At 36.5% G+C, this 11958-nt stretch overlaps 2 protein-coding genes across 2 annotated transcripts; both read left to right on the top strand.

Moving 5' to 3' along the window:
- Positions 1–787: 787 nt before the first annotated feature.
- LOC132187609 (putative L-gulonolactone oxidase 6) lies at positions 788–4685 on the top strand. Its single transcript, XM_059601973.2, has 4 exons — positions 788–1491; positions 3100–3355; positions 3455–3556; positions 3648–4685. Exons 1-4 carry the CDS (start codon positions 802–804, stop codon positions 4376–4378), a joined length of 1779 nt encoding a protein of 592 aa, XP_059457956.2. The 5' UTR covers positions 788–801; the 3' UTR covers positions 4379–4685.
- Positions 4686–9264: 4579 nt separating this feature from the next.
- LOC132186621 (putative L-gulonolactone oxidase 6) lies at positions 9265–11710 on the top strand. The gene is made up of 4 exons (XM_059600606.2): positions 9265–9954; positions 10467–10722; positions 10829–10930; positions 11028–11710. Exons 1-4 carry the CDS (start codon positions 9265–9267, stop codon positions 11708–11710), a joined length of 1731 nt encoding a protein of 576 aa, XP_059456589.2.
- Positions 11711–11958: the final 248 nt, after the last annotated feature.

Below are 11958 nucleotides of genomic sequence, written 5' to 3'. Positions count from 1 at the left end.
GTTCCCTACATACCCTATTTTCACAAAATCCCAACACAATTTTCAATTTAAGATAAAAAGATGAAAGAGGAGAGAGAAAAAAGAAATGTTTATATTATAATAATATATAAGAAACCACTTTGGGTTTACTACACATTGGAAAACACTGTAGCAACTCTTGAGAGTTGGTTAAATATAAAAAATCTGATGTAAGTATATTTTTGTGGTTTTTTTTTTAAAAAATTTTAAATATAAAAAATGATCGAATGGCATATAGAGCATTGCTAAAAGACATGCAATCCGGTGGTTAAAAACAATGTCAAAAAGTGTGGGTAAAAACCTAAGTCAAAAAGTGTGAGACGTAAAATTCTACCCAGAATGGGAAATGCATTTTTGCATTCTACCCACCATCTCCCCACCATCCCTTCTCTCTTCACATTTTTTTTTTTAAAAAAATAATAATAATCAAAATGCAAGTGAAGAGATGGTGAGTAGATGGTGGGTAGAATGCATTGAGCATTCCTCTAAAAGAAATCACACTGGTTTGGAACTCACCGTATAAAGTTGACGAAGAAAGCAAGCCACCTAATCTGACAAAATCTCAACATTTTACCGCGCGCAGCACGTTTTGATTGTTGAAGTTGCGCGTCACATGCGTGCTAACCCATGTGAAGGAATAAAAAAATGGAAAACCCCATAAAGACCATGTCTTCAAAGCATCCTAAAACTAGGCTCTAAGCTACACAGCTATTTATATATATACCCCTGCAAGCCTATGTACGCAACAATCTGAACGACAAAGCACCTGCAAAACTCCCATCCATGGCATTCATAAGCTCAAAAGAAATTGTATTCCGGTCGATTCTCCGATCCGGCAGTCTCTTTCTTTTAATCTTTATTGTGAGTTGTACCCCCCCAGAGGACCCTGTCAAATGTTCATCAAAGAATACAAATTGCACGGTCACAAACGCCTACGGTATATTTCCTGATCGAAGCGTGTGTGGAGCAGCTGAGGTGGCGTACCCGTCCACAGAGGAACAACTCATTTCAGCGGTGGCAACAGCAACCAAGGAGAGAAGGAAAATGAAGGTGACTACACGTTATTCACACAGCATTCCCAAGCTGGTTTGCCCCGACGGCCAAGATGGACTGCTAATAAGCACCAAGTACCTCGACCATATCTTGAAAGTTGATGTTGAAGCCATGACGATGACTGTGGAGAGCGGCGTGACATTGAAGCAACTCATCAATGAGGCTGCCAAGTCTGGGCTAGCATTGCCTTATGCGCCATATTGGTGGGGCTTGACAATTGGTGGCCTCTTGGGCACTGGTGCACACGGTAGCACATTGTGGGGCAAGGGGAGCTCGGTCCATGATTATGTTGTGGAGCTTCGGATTGTTAGTCCAGGAAAGCCTGAAGAAGGATATGCTAAGACTCGGAGTCTCAACGATGGCGACGAAGATTTTAATGCAGCTAAAGTTTCACTTGGAGTTCTTGGAGTTATTTCACAGGTATGCATGGTTTCCACTTCTATCCTATCCTGGAAATAAGTAAATTTAATCACAGGTATGGGTTCTAATTGCCTTTTAGAAGGTGAAAACCAATATATGAAATATTTTTATTGAAATGGAGGGGGAATGGATGAGGCAAGGTTCGAATTCAAGACCTTTGCTTTGATATCATATTGTTAAAAACTTAAGTAAATAAAAATGAATAAATTTAATCATTTAATGAGTATTCTAACCACTAGAAGGTTGTATGGCAATGGGCCGGGTTTAGTTGTTTTATAGTGAGAGAAGAAGAATATATCGATGAGATCAAAGGAGTTGATTGTTTTGCACTGAGAGAGGAAGAATCGATGAGAAGAGAGAGGACGATGCTGGGAGAGAGAGAGAGAGAGGGGGATGGTGAAAAATAATAAAATAATTAAACATTGTGCTACAGTGTATAGCAAGAGATTATTATGCATACTATAACACAAATTGTGCATACTTTGAAGTTAATCTGTTAGACAATAAAAATGGCTCATATTAGCAATTTTTAGCTAATATGAGCCATATCCTAAAACCAGCTTTTATTTTTTATTTGTTTTTATTTTGTTGAGTAATAGTGTAATAACATGTAAAAAGTGAATATGTAAAGGTCAAGTTCTTACGATATTGATAGATACCCAGGCCCCATTCTGCCTTTTCTTTTAACCTAACTAGATTTATTTGGTGCTCAATTAGATTTGAAGCATTTCAAAAACTTGGAGATCCAAATAGAAGAAAAACGGTTATATATATTTTTCATGATTTTTTAAAGTTCCATTCTAGACAAACAAGCAAACGTTAGTAAGAGCTATAGGAAGGTGCATGGATCAGAACAAAAACATCCTTGAAAGGATACAACATAGATATGTGTTTCTTTTAAGTCTCCATTAATGGTCCTAATGGATAAATGACAACATTGAATTTCGGTCCTTTCTTTAACTTCTGCTAGTTGTTTGCCCAAATTAATTCATGAAAGTGACCCACTAAACGTATTACTTAGGGAATTAAATAAATGAAATTATAGAATAAGACATACAAGAAATTAGGTGAGGTCCTTAATTTTGACGTATTACCTAGGCAACTAAAAAAATTGGACGAACGGGCCATCAACCCCATCCACCCATTGAGTAAGCTCCTTTGAACCATAATGTAAGAAATATTGTAACTTTATGGTGGGCATGCCCATAAACTCGTGCAACCCCTACTTCAGCTCGGATATTCTAGAAAAAATACTATTATTCTTTACATTAATTTTACGCCGACTGCTATGTTATGTTTTAAGTGAATTTTTATGCTAGTCACTTTAAAAAACAAAAGAAAAGCTACGTCAATAAATATATAATTTTTGTGATAATTAAATTAGTGTGAAGAGTAATATTACTTTTCTAAAAATAGCTCATAAGGCAAAGGGTCCCGGGAGATCAGTGGGCAAGCAAATAGTTTAGATAGACTTAATTTACTATATTGTACTACATATTTATTTTATTTTGCTAAAATATTTATTTATTTTTGGGATATGAAAAGAGAGAAAGCATTTAAATGTTAGAGAAAAAGATCTCTTGAAAATGAAAACCTCCGATTTTGCAGGTTACTCTAAAACTACAACCCCTCTTCAAGCGATCCATCACCTACTTGACGAAGGATGATTCAGACCTGGGAGATGAAGTGGCAAGTTTTGGTAATTTACATGAGTTTGCAGATATAACTTGGTATCCTAGTCAACGCAAGGCTGTCTATCGACTCGATGACCGCGTCTCCACAAACACGTCAGGCAATGGTCTGTATGATTTTACGCCATTTCGCTCTACACTTTCACTAGAACTAGACGCCGTTAGAACCACAGGTAATTATATTTATAGCCACTTCACCTACTTCTATATATAGGCTATAGCCAAAATGCAATGGTCTTGATCGATCACATGGTGGTGTGTTTTTTAAACAGAGGAGTTTCAAGAATCTAGCAGTGAAGCTGAAGGGAAATGCATCGGCGCTAAAGCAATTATATTTACTCTCACAACTGTCGCCTATGGTTTAACTAATGACGGTATTTTTAAGCCACAAATCTATTGAATTTGTAGAAAAATATGAACAAATTATTAACGTTAATCATTTCTCTTTTGATTTTGGAGTAATAGGTATTCTCTTTACTGGCTATCCTGTTATTGGATATCACAACCGCCTTCAATCATCAGGAAGCTGCCTAGATAGTAGTAATAATGCATTGATTACAGCGTGTGCATGGGACCCAAGAGTGAAGGGTGAGTTCTTTCACCAAACAACATTTAGCATTGGCTTGTCCAAGGCGAAGAGCTTCATCCAAGACGTCCAAAAGCTAATAGAATTGGAGCCTAAAGCATTGTGTGGCGTAGAGCTTTATAATGGAATCCTGATGCGCTATGTTAAGGCTTCAAGTGCTTACTTGGGGAAGCAAGAAGATGCGGTGGATTTTGATATGACTTATTATCGAAGCAAAGACCCCACGACTCCTAGGCTTTATGAAGACATACTCGAAGAAATTGAGCAAATTGCGATTTTCAAGTACGCGGCATTGCCTCATTGGGGGAAGAATCGAAATGTTGCATTCAATGGAGCAATCAACAAGTACGGAAATGCCAAAAAGTTCTTGAAGGTTAAGGGAGTTTATGATCCGTTAGGGCTCTTCTCTAGCGAGTGGACAAACCAAATTCTTGGATTAAATAAAGGGGTGACTATAGATAAGCAGGGTTGTGCACTAGAAGGGTTGTGTGTCTGCTCAAAAGACACCCATTGTGCTCCAAGCAAGGACTACTATTGTAGACCAGGCAAAGTATACAAGGATGCAAGGGTTTGTACTCATTTGACTTCTGAGAAGCATACTGAATTGTAAATGTAGGCGATTGATGCCCATTGGTTGGCAATTGTCGAGCCATTTAGTTTTGTCTATTTACAAGAGGGGTTGTTTCTTACTTCAATTCCATCTGCAAGAAGATTTGTTTTCATTAAGATCTCTAGATGTCAAGACAATGGTGTTTTCGTAGTAGCATTAGTATTTTTTTTTTTTATATTTTTTTTATGAGTCGTAGTAGCATTAGTTGTTTTAGACTGGTATTGTTAATTTGTTATATCTTATCCTTTATGTCATCTTTTAGTCGGTGGTTGTCTTTTATCACTAGAATAAATGCTATGTACCCGACGACCAAAATCAATGAAAGTTATATTTTTCTACACTATTAATTACTTGAGTGGGATACTCTTGTTCGATATGAGATTTCTCTTTTTGATATGTGATTCATTTTCTTTTTGGTTAGGAGATGAAGATTGAGGATAATTTGTTTGAGAAGTTAGTCTCTTTCTCCAAGCAATTTGAAATTAACATTTTAGATTTGAGTGCTTATTATGATGAAGGTCAAGGTCGTCATCAATGGAATCACATCACAATGTGGCATCGTTATCATTTTGACATATTCAATGCTACGAAAATTTTCAATTGTAAGACTTCGATAACAGGTTTGGTGAAGGGGTAATAGAACTCTTAACACTTAGTTTAGCTTGAATCTAAAGGATGCCTATAAATCTTGTAGTCTTGTGGAGAAGTACAATCTTTTTTATTTTTATGAGCATAGGAAAATTAATTTGAGATTTTAGTTGAAGGCTTGAAGCCTTTTGAGCTTGATGTGCTTAATCATTGGGAACTAGAAAAAAAAAAAAAAAAAAAAAAAAAAAAAAAAATCGCCTTCCATTGCGAAATTATGTCGAGGGTTGATAAATATTGGAAAATAAAAGACATATCATCTTATTGATAGATTAATTCGTTTTGTTTTGACTTTTCAAATGTCTACAACGACTACAGAATAAGCAATTTCAGCTATGAAAATTGTTAAAATAAGATTTCGTAAAAAATAGATGATGAGTTTCTTGCAACTAATTTAGTTGTCTATATTGAAAGAGAAATTTGTGAGAGTTTCAATTAAGATTTGATACTTAATGATTTTGTTTTTTTTAAAAGAGTAATATGATGCAAATTTTAGACTTGGGCAATTCATTTGAAAGATATGCTCTCCATTAGTTGTTTTGATTATGGAGTGTTTTTTAGACTTGATAGATGCCATCTAATATATTGACTAGTACATCCAATGATAATAGACTTTCATATTTAAGATGTAATTATTGAATAGCTAATGTGTATAGTACTATAGATGAACGCAATGATGTTTATCAGTTTATGCATGGAACTCTAGTGGTTTTGTTTGTGTGATGTAATAGTGTTTTTTTACAAAAAAAAATTATAATGATTTTCGTTGCATGTATAATATCAAGGTATATATAGTAGAAACCCTCCAAAATAGCTTTTATTAGGTCATATGATTTGGGCGTTACACTTACTTAATAGTTTCTTGTCGAGTTTATGGATGTATTGTCTCTCAAATTTGTCTTTCTATTATTTTTGTTGGGAAATGGATCAGCCAAAAATACCCAATGGACCTTCAAAGGTTATTTACATCACACAAAGCCCACCAGTAAAAGGCCTAGGCCAAGATTGAGCCAGCCCACCACGGGTAAAAACTAGAAAGCAAGGATACAGCAAGGAAAGCCACGTTCGTTAGAGAACATGGTCAAGCCTGCAGCGCGGAACCGAGCCACATGTAGACGTGCCCGAGAATAAAGCGGGAGAAACGTTGCTGAGCCATCAATCAGCTCCACGATCCCATGATCTACCTTTTCAGCATTGCGCACGGTAGATCCTCAAGAATGTGGGGCTAAGAATTGAGGAACACTAACAATTACTTGATGCCTATAAAAGGGAAGTTCTAATCAGGTATTTGGTTAATCACTGTCAAGTTATTCTTGCTCACTTGCTCTCTCTCTCAAACCATTGATTGACTTAGGCATCGGAGCTATATTCCGCTGGCACACCCCGGCAAGCTTTTATCCTACATGTCTTATTTTGCATATATATCATCCCTCACCTCTCAAAAATGCCCCCCTCAACTCTCAAAAATTATCCTTTAAGCATTGTAATTTTTTTTTCGAATACTTGTTTGCCCACTCTTAGCCACTCATCTGGGAGCAAATATTTTCCAAGAAGACTGAGATCTATGACTCACGCCAACGTAGTTTTTTTTTTTTTGGTCACTGTTTTTGCAATTAGGTCAGAGTTAAAGGAAACTTGAAGAAGACGAAGGCTGAAGATGGGTCTTTTCTTTTTCTCAAAAACACACGTTCCTCCACTGTTTTCCAAACGATGGTTTAAATAAATGCAAAACACACCGTTTAACTAACATGGATAAACTAGTTTGACTCTCTTCAACGTCTTTTCTTCTGTTGTATTTATGCTCGAGTTGTCTGGCACAATTCCTTTTGGCCGCTCGACTCCGGCCACTACCCTCAATTTTTCCAATATGATGGAATTGATCAATATTATACTCTCTCCAGGTACCTCTCTTGGTATTCCCCAGGCAGATAATCATAAATTTCAGATTTTCGCATTAGTTGCCTGTGATAAATTATGGTTCTACCGTAATAAAGCTTTTCATGATGTGGTCTTATCTTCAATGTTCTTTCTGTATCGAGGCATATCAATAAAGTTGCTCTTGAGCATTTTCACGCTTGGCAAGTGAAGACCAACCCCGGGTGGAAACTTGGATCCCCCCTGCTCCCAATTGTTTCAAAATCAATTTTCATACTGCTATTCGGGATACATTCTCAGCGCAACTGGCAGTCTGTCGTGATCATAATGGCCATATATTCACATGACTTCTCAAATTCGTCCACCATGTCTCATAACACTGATGAGGGTTTGGCTGCCCTTGCAATGTCATTAGCTTCATATTTACGTGTCGATCATTTTATTTGGAAGGGAATTCTTAGGTTGTGATCCTAGCTCTTCATCACCATGTATTGCTCAAGATTGGAGAATCTCTCATATCATCTCCGACATTCTCGACATTATTCCAACTTCTTCCACTTGGGAAACTAGGAAAGTGAAAGTGAATAGAAATACAAACTTATGTGCCCATTATGTGACACGTTGAGCCACAACCCAAAAAATTTCTAGCAGCATTCCCTCTACTCTTCCTCCTCCTCCCTCTGTTCCTATTGTCAGTGGAAAAGATCCCCCTTCCTCTTCTGCTTTGATTTTGTAGGTCTCTTGTATATATATATAGCCTAACTGCTAGTACTCCTTCCTAAAAAAAAAAGCTTTACTTTTAAAAAATCATATGAAAGCATGTTATAGTAAGCAAAAAGCTTTTTTTGTTTTTTCTTTTTGAAATCTATGCCAACTAGATTATATTTAGAACTCTAATTTTCAAAATAGTAACACTGAGTGGTATTTGACAAATCAGAGAATCAAAAGCCATTAAACTATTTAACTTGAGATTTCTTCTTACTTTAAGCCTTCAACCATTCAAATCAATTTATTCATACTCTTTTTTTTTTTTCTTTTTTTTTTCTTTTTTTTTTTTTTTTTTTTAAGTTTTAGATACATAATGGCACTTTTGTATTGATTAAGCTTTTTTATATTTATATTGCTATTATAAATTAATTGTTTATAGACATTTATAAATTTTGTTCCATGTTTTAATTGTATAATATATAAAATTAATTATAGTTACCTAAAATTATGAAGAACAACAATAATTTTACTAAGCTTTAATTAAATTCTAAACGAACTAATGTCGAGGTAGATTTAACGAATATGTCCGTTGTCCTTACTTTAAAAAATAAAAAAAAAATTAAAAAAAAAAATCTTAACCATTTTTCACAAATTTAAAAAAATATTGTGTCATTTTATTCCAACATGGTTGGGTTGGCGCACAGCATTTTAGAAGTTACATGTTGACGTGTGACATGTAATTAAACAATAATTACATTTTATTGAATTATTTATTAATTTCATTAATTATATTCTTTAATATTTTTATTCAATTTGTAAACAACTTTAATTTTTAATCTTAACACCTCTAAACTGAAATTCTGGCTCTACCCCGGCTACACTTCAATAGGTTCCAGCTATATATAGGGGTGCTCAAACTGGTTATTGGCTATAACTGCAACAGCAACCGCCTTGAGCGATTATCAATTTTTAATAACCGCAATCGCCTAGGCGGTTAGCAGTTATTTTATAACCTGCGATTAGCGGTTATTCAATCCAATAACCTGCGGTTTTATAATCTTTTTTTTAAATGGTCTTTTAGGTTTTTTAAGTGTTTTGGGCCTTTAATTTGCTTATTTTTTTGGCTTATTTTAAGGATTTAAGGCCAAAATGTTTCAAAAAATATGAAAAAAAAAAAAAAAAAAAACATGCTTTTTTTGGGCCAGCCAATGTTTTTAAATAAGGTTTAGCCCAAAACATCACATACCACATTATATATTTCACATACCACATTATATATTTCACATACATAGTCATAAATAGCCCAAATCCATTATATATATATATATATATATATATATATATATATATATATATATATATATAATAGTCCTAAAACCGCTAATCGCAACCGCCTTAGGCAATTAACGGTAACCGCCTACCAAAGCTGTTAGCGGTTAGCATTTGAGCACCCCTATATAAAATAGTCCTAAAACCTCTAACCGCCCTAGACAGTTAGCGGTTTTTCATAACCGCCTACCAAAGCAATTAGCAATTGACGTGGCGGTTATAACCACCCCATTTGAGCACCCATAGCTATATATACCATCTATTTATATGTGCAACTATTTGCATGACAAACTAGCTAGCACGAAAAAGCACCAACAAAACTCCCATCCATGGCATTCATAAGCTCAAAAGAAATTGTATTACGGCCGATTCTCCGATATGGGTGTGTCTTTATGTTAATCTTTATTGTGAGTTGTAGCCCCCCAGAGGACCCCATCAAATGTTCATCAGGGAATACAAGTTGCACAATCACAAACGCCTACGGCGTATTTCCTGATCGAAGCGTGTGTGGAGCAGCCAAGGTGGCATACCCGTCCACAGAGGAAGAACTCATTTCAGTGGTAGCAAAAGCAACAAAGGAGAGAAGGAAAATGAAGGTCGCTACACGTTATTCGCACAGCATTCCCAAGCTGGTTTGCCCTGACGGCCAAGATGGGCTTTTAATAAGCACCAAGAACCTCGACCATATCTTGAAAGTTGATGTTGAAGCTATGACGATGACTGTGGAGAGCGGCGTGACATTGAAGCAGCTGATCAATGAGGCTGCCAAGTCTGGGCTAGCATTGCCTTATGCGCCATATTGGTGGGGCTTGACAATTGGTGGCCTCTTGGGCACGGGTGCGCACGGTAGCACATTGTGGGGCAGGGGGAGCTCGGTCCATGATTATGTTGTGGAACTTCGGATTGTTAGTCCAGGAAAGCCTGAAGATGGGTATGCTAAGACTCGGAGTCTCAACGATAGCGACAAAGATTTTAATGCAGCTAAAGTTTCACTTGGAGTTCTTGGAGTTATTTCACAGGTATGGTTTATACTTCTATATCATGATCATATATTCTAACGCTACTCTCTAGTACTCCAACTTGCGAGACTCAAGCATCCTACATTTTGTGACGTGTTTCAACTTGCGAGGCCATCACCCTCGGGGCTTGTTTGGGTAGCCGTCTACGCGGTTGCTGGCCTTTGAGGGATGGTTTTGTGTCGATTGGAATATGCGCCATATTTTTTATTTTTTTTATTTTGTTGAGTACGTAACAATGTAACATGATAAAAAGTGAATGAGTAAACGTCAAGTTCTTACATTGAATAGATGCCCCCAAGCCCCATTCTGCCACCTTGAGCCTTTTCTTTTAACCTAGATTAATTTGGTGCTCAATTAGATTAATTTGAACCATTCCAAAAACTTAGAGATAACATATCTGTGTTTCTTAAAGTCTCCATTTTCTTTATAGAATTTGACATAAGGTAATGGATACATGACTTCTTGATTGAATTTCGGTCCTTTCTTGAAAATAAAAGCCTCTGATTCTGCAGGTCACTCTAAAACTACAACCCCTCTTCAAGCGATCCATCACCTACTTGACGAAGCATGATTCAGACCTGGGAGATGAAGTGGCAAGTTTTGGTAATTTACATGAGTTTGCAGATATAACTTGGTACCCTAGTCAACGCAAGGCAATCTATCGACTCGATGATCGCGTCTCCACAAACACGTCAGGCAATGGTCTATATGATTTTACGCCATTTCGCTCTACACTTTCACTAGCACTGGACGCCATTAGAACCACAGGTAATTATATTTATAGCCACTTCACCTACTTCTATATATATATAGGCTATAGCCAAAATGTAATGGTCTTGATCGATCACATGGTGTTTTCTAAATGTTTAAACAGAGGAGTTTCAAGAATCTAGGAGACAAGCTGAAGGGAAGTGCATTGGGGCTAAAGCAATTATATTTACACTCACAACTATCGCCTATGGTTTAACTAATGACGGTATTTTTAACATACAAATCTATTTATTAATTTATTGAATTTATAAGAGAATATGAAAAAAAAAATATGACTAAATTATTGATGCCAATTATTTCAGGTAATTTCTTTACGGGTTATCCTGTTATTGGATATCACAACCGCCTTCAATCGTCTGGAAGCTGCATAGAAAGTGATGATAATGGATTGATTACGACTTGTGCGTGGGACCCCAGAGTGAAGGGTGCGTTTTTTCACCAAACAGCATTTAGCATTGGCTTGTCCAAGGCGAAGAGCTTCATCCAAGACGTCCAAAAGCTAATAGAATTGGAGCCCAAAGCATTGTGTGGCATAGAGCTTTATAATGGAATCCTGATGCGCTATGTTAAGGCTTCAAGTGCTTACTTGGGGAAGCAAGAAGATGCGGTGGATTTTGATATCACTTATTATCGAAGCAAAGACCCCACGACTCCTAGGCTTTATGAAGACGTACTCGAAGAAATTGAGCAAATTGCGCTTTTCAAGTACGCGGCATTGCCTCATTGGGGGAAGAATCGAAATGTTGCATTCAATGGAGCAATCAACAAGTACGGAAATGCCAAAAAGTTCTTGAAGGTTAAGGAAGTATATGATCCGTTAGGGCTCTTCTCTAGTGAGTGGACAAACCAAATTCTTGGATTAAATAAAGGGGTGTCAATAGATAAGAAGAGTTGTGCACTAGAAGGGTTGTGTGTCTGCTCAAAAGTATACAAGGATGCAAGGGTTTGTACTCGTTTGACTTCTGAGAAGCATATTGAATTGTAGAAATAAATGGAGGCGATATTTCCCATTGGTTGGCAGTTGTCCTGCCATTTAGTTTTGTGGAGTAACTCATGTTGAATTCTAGAAATAGTCTATTTACAAGAGGGGTTGTTTCAATTTGTACTTCAATTCCATCTGCAAGAAGATTTGTTTTCATCAAGACAATGGTGTTTTAATTTCGTAGTAGCATTAGTTGTTTTAGACTGTTATTGTTATATCTTATCCTTTATGTTATCTTTTAGTCGGTGATC

Source organism: Corylus avellana, chromosome 6 (assembly GCF_965113065.1).
Source record: "Corylus avellana chromosome 6, dhCorAvel1.hap1.2, whole genome shotgun sequence".
NCBI classification, from domain to species: domain Eukaryota; kingdom Viridiplantae; phylum Streptophyta; class Magnoliopsida; order Fagales; family Betulaceae; genus Corylus; species Corylus avellana.
The sequence above is the reverse complement of the archived record's forward strand: the minus strand, read 5'-3'. Positions and strand labels throughout refer to the sequence as shown.

Coding starts and splice junctions, on each gene's coding strand:
- LOC132187609 (XM_059601973.2), top strand. CDS start 802: ATGGCATTCATAAGCTCAAAAGAAATTGTATTCCGGTCGATTCTCCGA. Junction 3,356..3,454: donor AGACGCCGTTAGAACCACAG/GTAATTATATTT, acceptor TTTTTTAAACAG/AGGAGTTTCAAGAATCTAGC. Junction 3,557..3,647: donor CTATGGTTTAACTAATGACG/GTATTTTTAAGC, acceptor TTGGAGTAATAG/GTATTCTCTTTACTGGCTAT.
- LOC132186621 (XM_059600606.2), top strand. CDS start 9,265: ATGGCATTCATAAGCTCAAAAGAAATTGTATTACGGCCGATTCTCCGA. Junction 9,955..10,466: donor TTCTTGGAGTTATTTCACAG/GTATGGTTTATA, acceptor CTGATTCTGCAG/GTCACTCTAAAACTACAACC. Junction 10,931..11,027: donor CTATGGTTTAACTAATGACG/GTATTTTTAACA, acceptor CAATTATTTCAG/GTAATTTCTTTACGGGTTAT.